General features: G+C 38.0%; 1 protein-coding gene across 1 annotated transcript; it reads right to left on the minus strand.

Moving 5' to 3' along the window:
• Positions 1–10779: 10779 nt before the first annotated feature.
• SPCS3 (signal peptidase complex subunit 3) lies at positions 10780–18676 on the minus strand. Its single transcript, XM_086611581.1, has 5 exons — positions 18513–18676; positions 16028–16101; positions 13272–13348; positions 11767–11882; positions 10780–11269 (listed from the first exon to the last, which is right to left on the minus strand). Exons 1-5 carry the CDS (start codon positions 18653–18655, stop codon positions 11137–11139), a joined length of 543 nt encoding a protein of 180 aa, XP_086467707.1. The 5' UTR covers positions 18656–18676; the 3' UTR covers positions 10780–11136.
• Positions 18677–18894: the final 218 nt, after the last annotated feature.

Consider the following 18894-nt stretch of genomic DNA (forward strand, 5'->3'; position numbering starts at 1 on the left):
TATTTGCAATGAATTAGGTTTCAAAGTGCTTGTGAGACAACCAACTGTTGCTCCTACATATTTTAAAGCTCTGTACCATAGTTTTGTCATCTACGACTTCTTTGGTCTGTGAAAGATCTGTAGAAGAGCCAAGAATAACATCCCAGAGTCCTGACTCAGTCATTTGCAACAGATGACTGGTCAAATCCAAGGGATAAACTAACCAGTACTATCTTAAATGTCACTGGACATTTAGAGTTTAAAGATGAAAAATGCAAGGATGTCACTTATGTAGACCATTTTGACTCCTTTTTTACCGTATTATATATGGCATTTATGAATATGAGAAATATTCAAAAATATGTCACATTAAGCCCACCACTGTTTAACAGTCAATACCCTGAAAAGTCATTCCTTGAATTAAAACCTTTCAAGTCTAGTGGATAATAAGCTGAACAATAGCATTATATACCTAAATTTAAAAGCAAAGCTTATATCCTACTGTGAAAGCAGACACTTTGCAAGCTCAGTTGCTTTGTAAAGTGAATGCCTGACATCTGGTGGTAATTATATAAACTGTATGTTGTTGAATCAAACAGTCCAAAAACTAAAGACAAAGGAAGATGCTTTAGAATATATAAAGTATCCAGATAAAAGATGTGAATCATATAATGAGGTTTCAAAACCAAAACGCATCAGTATTGCTTTTACTTGTTAGATACAGGATAGGGAGTATCTTAGTTTCCTACAAAACTTTCCTGCAGAAGTGATCAAATCCAATCCACAGAAAACCAGTTTTTCCCCAACATGATTTTTGTTCAAGTTTTTTTTTCAAAAATTAGCAGAAGTAATTCCAGTGCTATTGTATTTTACACCCCCTTTTGTTTAGATTGAACATTTTTTAGAAAGCTATTTCTACACTATTCTGTAATATTTCAGTCATTCTACCAAAAAATACAATTACTAACTGAAACAAGAAGATCGCAGAAATGCCCATTAAAATACTGATTTACAGAAGTCCCATCTGTGATGAAGGCTACAAAACATGTCTTTATTTGAGAAGACTTCTTAGGAGCCAGCAGAGACACGGGAGAAAATAAAGGATATTGCACTAGAAAAAGCAGCAGAAAGGGACTGCCCCAAAATTGATTAACTGAAGGCTTTCAGTTTCTCACTTTTCACGAGTTGCACAGTTCTTTTTCAAAAATTTGCGGATTTATTAGAATAAATAAGTACGACTCAGTTTTACATCATCTAGGCACCTGTGATTTTATGAAGCAACTGCGTAACACAATGTCTTGGTAAAACATAATTCAGAAACTAGTTTTGTGCATGAAGGGGTCAGCATATCAGAACAAAAATAATCCTGCTGGATCACAACCAGAAAATAGGAGAGAAAGAAAAAATACACATAGGAAAATGGGAAATTGTAAAACATTTTATGAATTTTTTAATATGGAGGTAGCAAATAAAATGCTCTATTTGACAAAATTTAGAGGGGGAAAATCCCCTCTCAAAACTTCCAAAATTAACAACTAACCTCTACTGAAGGCCTATATGGATATCAAATAGCAGAATTCCTTTAGTCATAGAAACTGATTCTTCATTCCAAACAAAATAAAATTTTATTTGACAAGATTTTCTCTTGCCCTGTAGAAGCATCACCATGAAACCAATAAAATGGAGAGGAAAAAAAAATAAAAGCTATTGCCTCCATCCATTTTTATTTTCTCATTTTTCCTCTGTGTCAACAAAAACAATAAAATAGTGTTAAAATCTGGTAGAACATCTGTTGAATCCCTATAATCATAATGTGCAGTTCTGGTGGTGTGCAATGTAAAAGCTACAGTTTGCTACAACACTGACAAAAAGAGAGCATAAAAGAGTTACCTCGATTTAATGACAAATGCATATGGGTTTTCTGAATGCAAACTATCTGCAACTCCCTTTGACAGAAGGAAAGCAATCAAAACAAACAAAAAAAAGAGTAAAAAGGACAAAAAGAATTTAAAGTCAGAGCCAGCAAAAAGCATCACTTGTTGGCTCCAGGAAAACAAGTAATTTACACCTCCTGTAGCTCCTCAAGAGCAAAAGCATTAAATTGGTGTTGCACTTAGTAGAATTGCACAGACAAGTCTCAGTATTTGACGCTGGTTCCCCAGACATACAAGCAGAAATGAAAACAAATTGCTAAAATTCCCTGGTATTGACCAGTTCTTGAAGGATTACACTGAACTGTAGATGTACATATACATCATACATAGTTATTGGGTCTCCCTGAAAGGATAACAGCTTATTATGCAAAACGTAAATGGAAGTTCCACATTATTTGTTGTCTTTAATATTAAAAAAATCACAAGTTTCGTAGTACTTGAACAATTCTTCCTCCTGATGGGATAGGGAGAGCATTAAAACAAGAGAGACATGACTAATGAACACATGACATTACAATTATGCCAAGTTTACAGGAAAAAAACAGACACACCTTATCTGAAGACACCCACTGACTTTGATGAATACTGATGGGTTCCTACATGGAATTATCTGCCTTTGAGGAGTGGCCTACTGTCCATTTTCAGGAAGTCAACAGCTGCTTTTCAAATTTTTGATCAATAACTTATAAAAATAGGAGCTGGGAAAGTAATAGTTCTGACTATTCACCAAGTCAAAGACAACACCTATCCACTCTTACATCACAAAAAGTTCCATTAATTTTTTATATCAAGATCCTATTGGAAGATTTAAATATTTGCAAGGACAAATCCGATGCGTTTTAAGAAAATGAAAAATGTTAAATCTGCAAATCCTTTTACCTTAGAGACTTCAGACATAGTATAGCTTAACATTATTCCAGAGTAGTGGTAGGGAGTTGAGTTGCTTTGCCAGTCTTTCTATTTATTCGTTACGGTTTATTAAACAGTAAAAAAAAGATAACGTTGTTTGTTCATATAGTAAGAACATGCATTAAAAAATCAGCCTGTGGAGATGCAAAAAAACATTAAAACCCACAAACATGTATCCTATATCTGAGTCAAAGATGTTATTTTGAATTCTAAAACTAAGTGCAACACATTCTTAAAGCAGCACAGACTTCTGTTTTTTGACTTTCCAATCAAGCTTATGAGACACTTTACTGTCTTACAAAATTAACCTTACACACTATAATAGAGCTGTTCTCCAAATACGGAACAAGAATTATTATAAACTTTATCGAAGAGTCAACAGTTTAAGTTACTTTCTAGATATGAGGAATTTTTTTGTTTTCTTTTTTCCCTTCTCCTTTTAACAGGAAGATGGCAACTCTAGATGTCAGAACGTCAAAGAATCCTAGACTACCTCTCTGCTTTTTCCAAGACGCAGCACCATTTCACTTGGAGCTATTCAGAATTTTTATTTCATCCATCTTCTTGAATTTCTAGCAATTATAAGCAATGCATTTCTTAGACCCAAACCCAAGGGTGAAAATCCACAACTACAAGAAGTATAAAATATTTATTGACCTTATTTATGTGAATTTCTGCCTGTACTGAACCAATATGTTCAGTGGCAAATTCTCCAACCACTTCCAGCTTGAGAGCAGAAAGTTCTTTTTACATATAATTATTGGCAAAAAGCACTTGAATGTCTTTAGAAAGCAGTATTTGTAACACTTCCTACTTAGTCCAGGACTATTACAGCATCAATTTGTTCAGCTGAAATCCAGTTTCAGACCTGTACTTAAGATTATGCAGATATAATTGCTGCTGTTCTTATATTGCATGGATCTACGCAATGGGATACCTACAGAGAACAATATAGGAAACTTGCATTAACTGTGAAGAATATAAATGTCACATAATCCTACTGCTTGTTAAATCAACATTTACCATCAAGAATCACAAAGGCTATAAAAATAGCCAGTCATCTTTAAGTCCTTCATTTAATCAGTTGTTCAAGACATTAGTACCTAGATTTCTAATAAGGGTTAATTGAATGGGTTGGTGAGAAATTAGAAGTAAATATTCAAGTACTTCATAAAACAACTTATTTTTGTTATCCGATATTACATTCTGCTTTTACATGGGTACACAATTTAAAAAATCTAGACGGCAATAAAACCAAGAATATTAAAAGTGTCCTGGCAATCATCCCTTCATCTGTTGTTCTACCCTAGTTACTCCTAAACAAATAAAAAAATACTTCAGATAGAGATTTATTTTAACTTTTCTCAGTGTCTAGAGCTATTGCTACCAGCTCTATGCTCCGAAGACTGCATTTAGTAAATAACACTCTGTCCCTAAAGCATATTACAAGGTCATATCCACTACATATATCTGAGAATTTAATGGATCTATTGCCTAAGATCTGCCAACTAAGCCACGAAAATTTTGGGACCCTACTTCAATTTTGGGAACTGCTCTTTCATCTTTTTTTTTTTTTATGGCCTGTAACTTTAACTTTGGAAACAGTTATCTGGAATATGAATTTACCACTTGGTGGATCAACTTATTTACTCATGTCAACTGGGATAGTTTCACTTACATCAGTACGATTGCATAAAAGCCAGTCTGCAACCACAAAACCTTTCCCACCTCAGCTCCTAGCTGCTCCCCCATCACTGCTATGAGGAGGTCACTGATTCAATCCACCTCCCATTGCTGCGCACCCCATTCCAGGGTGGAAAGGGGTTGCTGATGACCACATCAATGGCTTGCACAGTGCAACACAGGCAGGGAATGCTGTCTTCATCAAAACCCACAAGAGAAATACAAAACTTGGGTACACTCCCTAATAGGCCAACCCAATCTACACCATCACCTTTCCCAGTGGTAAGATCTATCAGGTATAAATCATCCCAGACAGACATTGGCATAAACTTATTTCCAGCAGAAGCTCCATATCTTCCTAGAAATTCTATGTTATTCTTAGTTTTTCTTGACAGATGAGATGGAAGATTCAGGCTAAATATTCAAACACAAATACCATGAAAACAGATTCTGCTCCCACCCTCAGTAGATGTAACATTTTTTTCCCCATGTACAGTGAAGTAACATGCCTCTCAAGACCTAGAACTCAGGATCTCTTAAATGTACACTCCTATAAGCCATATTTTGTAAAAGAGCCACTGATTTCCTATTCTGCACTTCAAGATGTGGAATTCCAGGAGGGGAAGCACAGTCTCAAAACCACTTACAGAATGACCCAGCTTTGACTTTTCTAGAGCCAGATACATAGGGAGAATAATTTAACATGATTTATCTACTACCTTTGCTTGAATCTCCAAACAACTAGAACTTTCTATGCTGAGCATAATCTCTAAATTTCACTGTGTACTACTTATTTTATCACTCATGGTACTAATGGGAGTAGCGAATGGCACGAGAGCCATTGAAAAGTAAGAGAAAGAAAAATAACAAACATAAACAAACCCCATCTCTAAAACGTGAAGCCCAGCACAGTCTTCCCATCTGATATGGAAAACATTACAGCTACTAACTGTGTAGACTCTTCTGTATAGTTTTACACCTATCTTCTAGTATTTTCCCCTTTATGGATCTTTTCCTCATCGCTCATTAACAGCACAGAAAGCAATGTCAAAAGCCTTATTTTAATCAAGATCTCTTGATACAGTCTTCGGTGTTTCTAGAGATGCTTCTTTGACTAATTCTTCAAAGCCATTTTGCTCTTAAGCTTGAAATCATACAAATTATTTTTTAATCTTAATATTTGTAAATTTAAAAATCTTAATCCTTGAAAAGAAGGATGCTAGTGCTGGCTGTTGCCATGTATGCAGCTAGATTTCAGGTGCCAGTGCCCCTGTTTCTTATCATACCAATTCCTAAAGCAAAAAAATCAATGAACAAGTAGTATTTAACAAGAGACAGGGACTGGAAGGGCAGAGAAGAAAAAGAAACTCTGACTGTCTCCATCTTTCAGAATTGGGAGAGAGAGGAAGAAATAAAACAGGAAGACAATTACCTTTTGGAAATAAAGTACAATGGGGGGGGGGGGGGGTGTGAATAAAGAAAAAGACTTAAGCAGCCATAGACACCATGAGACACAGTCTCATCACTGTTACTTCCTAATCACAGTTAAACTAATTTTATCTTAACCTTCAATTACTCTTACACAGAAAAGAGCTCTTCAGCCTGCCTGCTTTATCAGCCACTCATAACTACATCTAATACAAGTCATTCTTAAAAGGAAATTTTTTTGCATTTAAACATTAATTTCTGAGCCGATCTTCAATAGCCAAATCCAAACCCTTTTTTTTTATAATAGCTCCTATCACCGCACTCTGAAACCTCTCCTGTGTACCAAAACCAACTCATTCACCTCCGCATGAACACCCAGGACCATAGCAGTCACTTGGGAAAACAAACAAACAAACAAGCAAACCAACACAACCTTGCTAAAGCAAAAAGAAACACCAGGCAAGGAGGGGGACTGAATTAATAGCACTGTACCTGTTGTCCCTGTTGCACCACAGAAGCAAAATCCCACACATGAAGTCCAAAGCCTGGTTCTGCAAAAGGAGTCCCCAGTCAGTCACCCCTCTTGCCTGCCAACCACCGGGCAGCAGGATCTCAGGGGGTAGGTGAGTTGCACACCACCCCACACGACTCCAGCTACCACCAGACAGCATTTTTGAGACCATCATGACCATCACTTGCAAAAGCACTTCCACTATGGCTTAAGAATGCCAGCCTCTTTCTGGAAATTAATAGGGATTTTTCTTGTAAAGCACCTGGAAGTCATTGGATTACAGCTGCAAAACACAGGACAATTGCTGTTCACAAAGTAACTATACTATATATATACGTGTCTTGAAATTACAAACATGCTTACTCACTGCCATGGTCCTCCAGTGCTGGAAATACGTAGATTGTCTCTAGAACATTTCCGCCAGTTTTATGATTTTAAAGAAAGGCCAGCTATTTCTTCAGAATTTATGGCCCGGAGCACTGCCAACGAGCACAAGGGGATACAGCTGGAGAGCAGAGGGTGGTTCCAGGTGACTTCGGTGTGTGTCATTAGCACTGAGCTGGGGGAGGTAGAGGGGTCAGGAGGTCAGATATCTCCTTTTGATCATATCCGAGTTTTGAAATATTCTCTTTAATGATATATTTGGCTCCGTTATTTTTATTTTTAATCAATAGCTTGCAAATCTGGATAACATGACCACGTTGACTCAGAGAGGGTTTTTTGTTTGTTTTGTTTTCTTAATAGCTTATGCACAGAGGACATAGAATTTCATTAATAGACCATTAATGTTTGGAAAAAGAAATCATAAATGCCCCTCTGTTGGGGCTTGGAGTAAACAAAAGAGAGAGAAAATTCTGACTCTCTTTCCATGTAGAATAAAAGCGAATTAAGAATTGCTAAATAAGAACAATTATTAGTGGACAAACTAAATAACAACTTGCATAAAAGGAATTACCACTGTGCTACAATATTAAGGGAAAAAGAAACTTTAACAACGGAATGCCTACTTTATCTTTACCTGTGCCTCATCTCTTCAAGAAAGTGCAGATACACAAAAATGGTCCCAGGGAAGTGGTGAAGGGTGCCAGAAAAAAAGATTCAGCACCAGTTTGGATTGTTCAAGCTAAGTTTTAGATTTATTTTTTTTGCTTAATAAAAACATGCCTGGTGTGACTACTGTAATAGGAGAATTTACATGTCTGCTTAGAATGAGATTCTTTATGCTCAAAAGTATATGCCTGTTTGCTTGTTTGCATGAACAGTTTTAAATGTTTTAAAACCAGTTTCAAACTATTTTTAATGGAGAAAATCTCAATTTTCTTCCAAAATACGGAATCCACACAAACCAGAACAATCCTTAAATATCAGACTTACAAATAGTTATTTTCTGTGTATTTTCTGACACAATTTTGGAGTAAGAATGCTCCTTCAATATCTGAATTTTCATTCTACACAGCTTTTATTTTATAGAATTGTTCCTGCAAAAATGTCTCTTGAAATAACTTTCAGAAGCATAAAGTTTTCAATATTTGTAATCCAAAAATAATGCATGAACTCTACTTGAACCTGGCTGTTAAGCAATATAATAGCTAGCTTTTATTTCGTTGTTGAGAAGAAACTTATTAAAAGAATCAACAATGATAGAAGTAATTTATTTTCTCATTGTCTATTTTCAGTATCTATAGTGCCAATCCATAAATCGACTGCATGTACATGGGAGCAGAGCTTTAAATACAGATTTTAAAGTTATTTTCCTTTCTTGCACAGGGCTTTCAATGTCATGCTGCATGCTTTCAACTGTAAATGGAAACCCAGGGCACTTTAAGAGTTTTCATTTTTCAGTCCTTGGACAAGAACTTATCTCCAGAACCTCAATAAATTGCTATCTGAAATGCATCAGAAGTGTTTTCAGTTCAAATTTCCTACAAAAGGGTTTCAGGTCTTTTCTCATCAAGTAAATCAGTTGCTAGGGAGTACAACTTTTGTACATAACACTACATAAAACATCATTAGTTAGTAACACAGCTAAGAGAACAATCAGCTGCCAGCAATAACGCTACTTCTTTTTATAAGATGTATCAGAAGAGACAAGAAGAAGTAAAAGCCATTTGCTTCCATAAAAGACTGTTCTTTTTATAATCAGTTTGAGAATTTTCACTACACAGTACAGTAGTCATTTTACTTTTTGAAATACTTTAAAGAGACCAGCTGAGGAATTTGCCTTCTTGCTCCCTGAAGCAAGAACAGAGCATCCCGTCCCACTCGGTGCCTGAGAAGCGAAGAGTAAACTATTACCATATCCCCCAAGTGCTCATCTGTGCTGGCCTTTCCCTCAGGATAAAATCATGTTCTAAGAACTTGAACATAAACTCACTGATGGTTTCTTCTTCATCCCCCTAAAGCGCTTACCTCAAACATCAGAATTTCTCTTCACTGGAAAAGGATAGAAAAGCTTCAAGCATCATGTTTGAAGCTACAATTTTAGTGTCTTAAAATTCTCCTACTATCTGCTGAGGGGAATATACCATTTTTGAGGAAAGGTGGTAGATTTCTCTCTTTTTTTTTTTGACAGCAGATCGTTATCTTTGTAGTTAAAACATCTCTTTCATAGGCAGTCTTTATTTTCATTGGAAGAGTACTGCCAAAGGAAAACAGGGAAGCATTTGAATGCCAAGCCACTAGAAAGAAGTTTCAGTAAACATTTTGGGAATATAATTTATGAATAAACCAACCACTTCCTTGGCAATTAACAAAACAACTCCACAACTTTGCCCAATTATCTCTAAAGAAAATTTGTTTCCCTTCTGCATAACAGTATTAAGTTCTCTGTAACAGTTAAGTTTTTAGAGCAACATATACATTTGATATCAAGCCACAGAAAAAATAGGGTGTATTTCAGTGTGCTGATTATGCTAATTTGTGGAAAACAGCATAAGTTCAAAGAACTTGAAATTCATGTAAATATGCTGGATACAAATGATAAACTGTCCCAAAATACTCATGTGAAAATAATTTTATAGTTTTCACACTGAAACACAATTTTTTTGGTAATGACAAAGTGCTGCTTGGAAATTTTTTCAACACCTCTTTGATTGACACACAAACATGGAGAATGTACTACTCACTTGGAGATAACTCACAAATATTAAAGAGACCATTTTAAAAGCAAGTTGGCTTCCTCAAAATCCACCAGCTTTTAGGTGAACTTGCAACAGAGGGAGACTGCTCCAATCTGTTCCATCTCTTCTTTTGAAAGGTAACACTGCAATTTTCATCATTTTTCCTATTATTATTTTTTCTGATTTGCAGTTATTAAAAAACTCAGTTCTGATTTGAACCTATTTGCTCTTTTTGAAAGTCTCCAGCACATCCAGAACATTTGACACTTCTACCGTACTTTGTTTCAACATATACCCGTACATCAAGAACTACATCAGGAAGGCAAGAGCGGCAAGTGCTCCTCTTTCTAGACCCATGAGCAAGACACGCTGGTCCATCAGTATAAACCATCATTGTTGCCAAAAGGCAATACAGATACTGTTTCTGCTTCCTGTCCTCCCAGATATGACCAGTATTTGCGGTGGTAGCCAAATGAAGGACACGAAGGGCAGGACTTGCAGCCGCAGAGAGGTCGCTTCTCCAGCAGAGGTGCTGACTGGAAGTGCTGCACACTGCTTGCTACCTTTCTTGGATGATGCAAATCAGCAAGACTTGCAGGTAGACTCATATCCATATCCAAGCTGGTAAATCTGTCTAAACGTCTACACGCTCCCATGGGAGAGCTTCTATTTCTTAAGTGTTTTCCCAGACTGTTTTGGAGAACGTCTGTCCCTTTACTTGCTACGGAAGGGCCCCTCTAATACTAGTTGTCCCAGCCCCCTCTGGAACAAGTCTGTTCATTCTTCCTGCTGAGCAGATCCAAATAATAAAAAAAAAAAAAAACAACACAACAAGCAGTTGCTTTGTAGACAGTCTAACTAAAGCTTTAGCTTTTCTGCTGACTTTTGGTTAATATTACTGAAAAGATTGATTTTTATTCTTCCAGTTAGCTGCACTATAAGCAGTTATTAAAATGTTTTATAATACAGAATTGTACGTGGGCTACATCGGTGGCACCCAAACCAAGAGCTACAGGCTGACTGACAGATAACCAACCACCAGTTTTCAAAGGAGCTGTTGGCAGCCCCAGACAGGGCCACGCTTACCTTGCTGTAACACGCTAAGCACGCGTTTCGCAAAATGCTGTAGAACACAACAGCCATTTCCTTCACTTCAGGCACGCACAGCAACTGACTCCAGACAGCGTAGCTGAGTTCCACACAGGTTAAATAACTATCTCAGTACCTCAAAAAAACACAGCAAGACCATCTTCTGGTTTAAAAATGTTTATTTAAAAGAAAGAGAGATCTATGCCCAGATGGCCAGGAGAATGAAAAAAAATAAAATTCCTCAGTTTTTCCCAAAAAAAACATTACTCTGCAATTTACCTTTCCCTTAAGTTTCAGCTTCAATGCTTTACTAAAAAAAAAAAACCCACCCTGAACTTTCATTTCCTTTTCCTATGCTGTTAGACCTGAGGAAATTAAGTACCTTCCACTGAAGGGTTGCATGGGATGTGAGAAGAAACTGCAATAAAATTTGTTCACAATATACAAGTATAAAAATATCTTGCTTAGGATTCAGTATCATAATTTAATAACTTTTTGTCATTTCATAGGTATCTGGGAAAGGTACAGACACATGTCCTGATCCTGTAACAAGAGGTAGAATGCCAGCATTTGGTACAACATTCCAGGAGAGAGTCAACGTGACGTTCCTGTTTCCCCTGCAAAAGCAACAAAGACTATCAGCATAAATACTCAAGTTAACTAATTTAATTAATAAATATGAGTATTAAATCATTTAGGATACAAATTGTTTTCCTGATTCAGAAACAATGGGCTTTTTTATTTTATGTAGTTACTTCACAAAAAGTATTACCTATTTTCCAGATAAGAATTTTTTCTTTTTTTTTTTTTCCTGTTACTTAACTCCTTAGGAGTTGAGTGCATCACAGAACCAATTCTTCACAGACAAGCAGAAGCAGAAACCCAGAAGCTTATTGCTCATGTTAGCAGTGCACCTTCTAGTCTACAGAAGAAACAGGATGTCTTGTATCCCAAGGTCATCTTCTAACAATTGAACTACAAAGGTGCAATAGACTGACAGAGTACCAGATAGAATAGGTACCTTGCCACAGCAATAAAAACACTCATAAAATGCAAAGTATGCAAGTAAATCAAGACACTATGAATAATAAGAACAAGAAAATAATTTACTTACTTGAGACCATTTCCATCATCAAAGAAAAAGTACTTTGACTTCATGTCTTTTAAGACCAGCCTTGGGTTATCTCCTCTCAAGATGATCTTGTCCCAAAGGACCACCTGGTTTAGAGCCTAAAAATACAATTATAATTAAGTCAGTAAGGTACCTTACAAGATTAGATTCAGTGACTGCAAATTTATAGCATTATTCATCTAAAAACCTTGAAGTACATGCTTGCAATCCGTAAGTACTTTAACAAAATAATGCTTTACAGGGGGGTAAATCAGTACTACTACACACTGAATTGTGGCACAGAATAAACGGGAACCACAAGGAACAGCTCAATAAAACATGAGAAAGACATTTTTAAAAGACATAAGCTTTCAAAGACTTACAAAGTATGATGGGTTTTCCTTTTGAATTGCAAAGGTAAGTTGCTTTTAAAGCAGTATTTATTTTTCCTTTCACATAAAGGACTTAAATTGAGCTATCATGACACTGCCTAGGTATTTAACATTTTTCCAACTTTAATGGAAAAAAAAAAAAATCTCTATTTGAACTGCAAGTGTAACCCCAAGAATTGTATGAGTAATTTAGAAGATGGATCCCAAATTCTTTAATATTTGAAACTGTATACTGTTCTTTTAAGTAGTTAGGTGCTCAACAGTCTTGTTTAGTAGCTTATAGACCAATGCAGAAAAAGTATTTCTCAGTATTTAGTGAGAAATAGTGAGTTCTAGTTGTATCTATTACTAGTGAGAACTAGTTATTTGCTACATATTTTTATTGTGTAAAAAAAAAAAACAAACAACTAAAAGATTAAACAAAGCAATGAAGTCCCAGACCCTTATAAAGGGTCTATAAAAACTATTTTAGTACAAACACAACATCCACCAGAATGTATAAAATAACTAATGTACTTAAAAAAAAAAAAGTAGGGAGATAGTTGTGTACAGCAAGTTAAGAAAAACCCCACACCTTCACTACTTTCTTGTAATGTGACCACAGTAGCTTAAACTACCATGTCAGCATGGTGTTTCACTGAAATAAATTATTTCCATAGGCTGCTTCGCACAGCTCCTACCACATCAGTGAAAAAAGCCTTCAGCTATGCAAAGTGAAATATCAGTAGCAACCAATTTAAAAGATGCAGCAAGGCCAATTATTTTGAGAAGTATGACATGATAACATAAATGCATTATGGGGCTACAGTAACTGGTACAGGCAAACACTTCTGTGACTTATTAACAAATGACCCACTACACCTGGCCAGACCAAAGGCCACTACTTCTTGTTTCTAACAGCAGTCAACTGGAGAATGTTAGGGAAAAGTAAAATGAACAGAACAAAATAGTGAAAAGGCTCATTTACAGTCCACTACAGTCCACGAAGGCCAGTAAAAACAGCCCAAGCTAGTAGGAAATGCTGGTGCCTTAACTCTTCCCAGCAGAACTTCAGACTGTTAAAAATAGCTGCTGTACAAAACGGGTAATTGCTTCAACTTTCTTTTTGATACTTACATTGTTTTTCGTTGAATATTCTGCAGACAAATATAGAAACAATTGTTTAACATTCCAGTCAAATATACTCTGCAGATGTATGCAAGTTAAGAAAAATACCATATTGTACTTACATAACCTTGTTTTATTGTTACTAGATCTAAATAGACTATGATCATTACAGTGAGCTCTTACCTTTCAACATATCTAATCTTATTTATTCACCAGAGCACTTTTAGGAGTTCTAACATATATCTTAACCTTATTAAAGGGACCGGGTTTTGGGTTGTGGTTTGGATTTTTTTTTTTTTTTTTACTAGTTATGAAATCTAACAGCTATTTCCTCCAATTAAGAGTTCTAGATTTGACACTTCAAGCTAGTAACCATAATCCACTGCTAGACAATCTATTGCAAAACCTTAAACATAAAAGGCAAGACATAATTCTTCAGTAAATATCTTCAAAGCAATTATTTATTCTATCAAAGAACCCTGGTATCCAACTGTAGATTGAGATACAATAGCATTAAACGATATAAATACGAAATTAGTGGAGCATAGAGAGTTCAAAGAGCCTGTAATACCCACATTAGAGAGCAGATGGGAAGTATTTCATATTGCAAGGGACATTAGGAATTAGCAAATTTAATTACCTACCTACTACAAAGAAAGTCAGCTTATTAGACTGGAACAACACTTCTCAGCTTTTTGATCAACAGTAAAGAACTGATGACTGCCATTTGAGACTGTCAGTATAAAAAAGCTGATATTCTAAATAGTTGTCTCTTTATTTAGCAATAAAATGGTCTGTGTGTGACTGCTAAGGAAAAGACCTTTTAACTCACAACAAAGATTAGCTGTAACATTTTATTTCCCAGTCTTCTTTACTGTATTTGTGACTGTCTCAAAGAATAAGTTAAATACATTCCCCAAACAGCCTCAAAGTCCATTCTATTTCGTTCCACTCATTCCAAGACTGAATCACATTTTTAAGCCGCTAACTCAAAAGGCAAGTCAGGAAAGAATTAACTAACTGCTGTTGCTGTGAGAATAGCTGGAGCTATTTTACTTGAGCATTTTTCATCATCTAACTCAAAACAACAAACAAGATTCTGAAGATCTCCTTTGTAGGATTTCTAAGCAAGCTAAAAAGAGTTTGTGAAAACTGTCTCCTCCCCTTTCCTTTCCCTAGCTTCTTTTTCTAACTGCCGTTTTAGTTAATTCTTCCTAGGCCTAACGACTTGTTTCTGTTAGTTGAGAGGGCCCATGTACCAGTATCTTTTTAGAAACGTTGTCCAAAAAAACCCAACTGGAAAGTTGTATTTTACAAGTCTACACACCGCAAGGTTTATTTATGTCAGACATGAAAGATTAAGTCAGAGTTTCTGCAACAAAAATTTAAAACTACTGCTACTATTAAAAGTCATTAACATGGAATCTTTGTGTCCATATACTGCAAGCTAATTATTATACAAGAACATTTCTTTTAAAGGTCCTGTCCTGCCTTGCTCTGCCTCCCCCTATATACACGGCACACGATTCAATTAATCTATTTTACAATTTTAGTCTCTGGCTTTAAGATGTACAAGCATTTCAGAGGTAAAACTTACAGACTTAGGAGTTCACCTCTCCTGCTCCCAGATGATAAAAAAAAAATCCCTTATTCCTGGGCCACACATACCTGCCAAGATCTGATTAAACTGTTTATCCAGCATTCACATTCATTCAAGATTTGCATTTTGTTGTGCTTGCTCACACAATGTAGTATTCTCCAAACAGGGGAACCAAAACAGAGGTAATTGATGTCTTGCCTAACATGGTGACAAAAGACAACAGACAGGGAAAAATCCCAGGAATCTCAGCCCAGCTGCAAAGCAAGACTTAGTGTACTCATCTGAGGTAAAGCACGCTGCCTCATATTGGGTACCAACTTCTGCAGAAAAACATTGATTTTTTTTCCTATCAATACTCTAAATCCTACGAATGATTCCCTTCTATTGTCAAAAAAACTCACCCAAAACAAAACCAAACAAAACCACCCGCAAACATCCTTTTTTCCCCAATAAAAACCAGACTAACAGGGAAGCAGAGAAACACAAAAGAAAAGTTGCAAAAAGGTAACAGCAACGAGAAAGAGGTTAAAAAGTAATGTGATAATTTTTTTAGTACCTTGTATGCTTCCCCATGAATTTCGTACTATTCAATGTTAAACATTTGACAATTTAACATCTAAACAAGTAAAGGATTAGAACATCTTTTTATTTTTAAAGGAAGACAGGTATTTGCATGCAACTATGACATGGCCAGAGCTTTGAGAGCCTCACAACAAAACATGCTTGAAAGGTGCAGCGGAGGTTCTAGATTCAGTATGACAGTCAAAACAGTATGTTATACAAACCCTATAATTAATTCACACCTCAAACCACCAATATAAACTTCATTTAGCAATAACACTGTCCAGATGTTAAACTGTACTTCCCATTATTAGGTACAGTGCACTTCACTATAGAGCCTGATTTTAAAAAGGGGCATTAAAAAATGGAGAGAAAACAACTCGCCCTATGTCATCTACTAGAGACAGAACTGCTACTCCGACTTCTATCCTACTGCCCTAGCTATGTAAAATACTACTTTTCACCACTTGAAACTTAGATTTTAAAGACAAATTGCTAGTTTTGCTCAAGTCCGGAATATCTGAAGATTAAAAGGTAACAAAAACAGACGTCAAGATGTTCTTATTTCGAAACGTTCGCAAACCATTTTTTCCATTAAGGATATCTGCAGTAATGTCAAATGTGACGAATCCCAGATCACTTCTTTCTCTAGGTCCAGTGAAATCTTCTACATTTTTTCTAAGACAAAACAAAACACAAGATTATCCTTTCTCATTATTTCTCTTGCACAAGTTACAGAAATTATTATTCTTATTACATATTTTCCCCATCCACTTTCTGTAGTTTCTTTTAAATACTTTTGGCTAAAACATAATCAACATTACAAAATAAAACCTGCCTTCCAGAAATTATGGAGCTCCAGTTTTGAATGACAGGCCTTGCCACCACAGTATTCTAAGTTACACAAATAGCCTATAGGCCTTTTCCTGTTAAAACAAATAAAAAAATCTGTATCTAATCTGTACCTAAACTGCATTACATTTCATTTTAGTAAAATATGTTAGTCATCCCAAATATATAAAGTTGATTGGAACACCAGCAGCATAGCTGTCTGCTGGTAACCATTTTCAATGCTATTTCTCAGCTTTCAAAAAAAAACCAAAACCTTGTAGTGCTCAGCCTCATACAAGACACTCCAACCATTCTGATAAAACACAGTTTATGTTTGCAGTTCACACAACTTAGAAGATTTCTCCTTGGAATGTATTTAAGTAGCAGTATAAAGGAAATGCTTATTTTTCTTCTGCATTACGGAAAATCATTATCTTTTTGGAAGACTTTATTACAAATCCACATTTGGAGGAAATTGACATTGTCACACTAAACCACATTAGAAAAAGAAACTAGAAAATAACAGGGACACGGCATTTTCATCCATATATTCACAAAGCATATCAATTTATCAAAGTTACCCTTTACAAATAGAATACCATGAGCAGGCTGGAAATCAGCTACGAATGTCAACTCCTCATGGAACAAAAAATTTAGGAATTACTAACTTAGTTAAATTTATTCCAGTTTGAAAATTAGTCCATTGAAGTATAATTTCATTAAAACTGAATTTAGTAATCTCAAAGAAAAAAAAAAGTTTACCGGCAGAAAAAAACCACTTTTGGAGACAGTAGTCAAGAAAAACATCACCAAAACTCCCCAATTTAAGACTTGCTGTGAATTTTCATCTTTTTGCAAAAAAAGCAACATCTTTTATAAGTATTAACCCTTATCAAGCACTTGACTTCCTTTCTGAATCACTGTCAATCTGGTGGAGTAACAGGCCTTAAGCCTGGGGTCTGCAGAACTTCTAAGAAGTTCCAGAAAAGCAACTAAGGTGTAATGCCTCTCATTACTATCACATCTGTGCATCACGGAAGGGACTGGCAATATAAATTTCATCCAGATGAGGCAATAGTATGCTACCTCACATTTGTCAAATTCACCGAACCACTCAAAAAAATCTGCTTTTATGCCAGTTTTATGCTGTTTGCAATCCTCGATCTAAATACAGGGTTTGTTTTCCTGAGGTATTAAACCAATCCAAAAGGTGAATGCAGTTCCCATTCTTTATTTGCCTTCATCTTCCCTTTCAAACCCTTCTGCTGGCCATCCACTCCTGCCACTTACCTTGGGGTGGCTCCAAAGCTCCATGAGCTGCTTTTAGCTCACTAACTTGGCCAAAACCAAACCACGCTCACTCATTAGTTGAGTTAGAGCAGCTCAGTAAGATATCCTATGAGCACCACTCCCCTGTGCAGCTCTGGTAAAGGACCGCTGGCTGGAAGCAGGAGCAAGGACCACCACTTTTCGGTGCCAGCAGCAGCCGCTCAGCTGTTTGTGAAACTGCAGCCCTCCACATCACACACACTTAACTCGATGAAATTTTCCTGCGGCAAGGCTTCCTTTTGCAGAAAATAAAACGTACAAAAAGGTTCCCCTGGCACAAATTTGCATCAGCGCATTGTGTCATGTGGGCAACGTGCTTTTCATGTGGCACTACGTTTTCCACACCTGGCGCAGCTCACAGGCACATAAGCCATCCCAGACGACCTACTGTCACAGAGCTCGCAACAAATAAAGGGAAAATATGTCACCAGTGGAAAAAAGCTAAGGGAAGTACCAACCTAAAAAAAAAAAACAAAACCAACCACGCTAGGGAAATGAACCGTATGTTCATTAGGTCCTCGCACCCACCCACCTCCCCCCCAAAACTGCCAAAAGCACCGGCACCTTCAGCAGCTCAGCGCCGACCCGCAGCGGAACGCCCGACGCGGGCGGCGCCGGCGCCGCCCCCGCTCCCGCCCGGCCGGGGCGTGAGGCGGCGGAGCGCCGCCGTGGGGCTCCCTCATTGGCGGGGGCGGGAGCGAGGGAGCAGGCAGGAAGCGGAGACCCCGGCGGCCCCGGCGAGGCCCTCCGCCCGCGTCTGCACCGCCCCGCAAGCGGGGGCTCGTCCGCCGCCCCGCAGCGGCGCCTCGGCGGGCAGCTCGGGAAGAACCGCGGCTCCCAGACAAACCCTTCCCCTCCCCGGCGGGATGCTGGCGCCGCCCGGCCCGGCCCTCCCCCGCCACTCCCTTCCCTCTCCCGCCTGAACTCACAGCGTGACCCGGGAGACGGCGATGGTGACGGGCACGCTGCGCTCCTTGAAGGCGGTGGTGATGAAGCAGCCGAAGGTGAGCGCCGCCATCACGCTCAAAGAGAAGGCGAAAAGCGAGTTGGCGCGGGACAGCACCGTGTTCATCTTCCCGCTCCGCTCCGCTCGGCCCAGCCGGCGCGCCGCGCACGCTCCCGGGCTCCAGCCGCTGCTCCGAGGCGGGGGGCGGCTCTAGCGGGCCCGGCGGCGCTGGGACGCGGCAGGAAGCGGGCGGTGGCGCCTTCGCTGGGGCCGCGGAGCGAGCGGCGCGCGCGCGGCCCGCGAGAGGGGCGTGGCCCCGTCCCAGTGGGCGGGCTCTCGGCGAGGCCCCGCCCCTCCCGCACCGC

Source organism: Tauraco erythrolophus, chromosome 5 (assembly GCF_009769465.1).
Source record: "Tauraco erythrolophus isolate bTauEry1 chromosome 5, bTauEry1.pri, whole genome shotgun sequence".
NCBI classification, from domain to species: Eukaryota; Metazoa; Chordata; class Aves; order Musophagiformes; family Musophagidae; genus Tauraco; species Tauraco erythrolophus.

Coding starts and splice junctions, on each gene's coding strand:
- SPCS3 (XM_086611581.1), bottom strand. CDS start 18,655: ATGAACACGGTGCTGTCCCGCGCCAACTCGCTTTTCGCCTTCTCTTTG. Junction 16,102..18,512: donor GCCGTCTCCCGGGTCACGCT/GTGAGTTCAGGC, acceptor GTTTTGTCTTAG/AAAAAATGTAGAAGATTTCA. Junction 11,270..11,766: donor GATGATGGAAATGGTCTCAA/GTAAGTAAATTA, acceptor TTGCTTTTGCAG/GGGAAACAGGAACGTCACGT.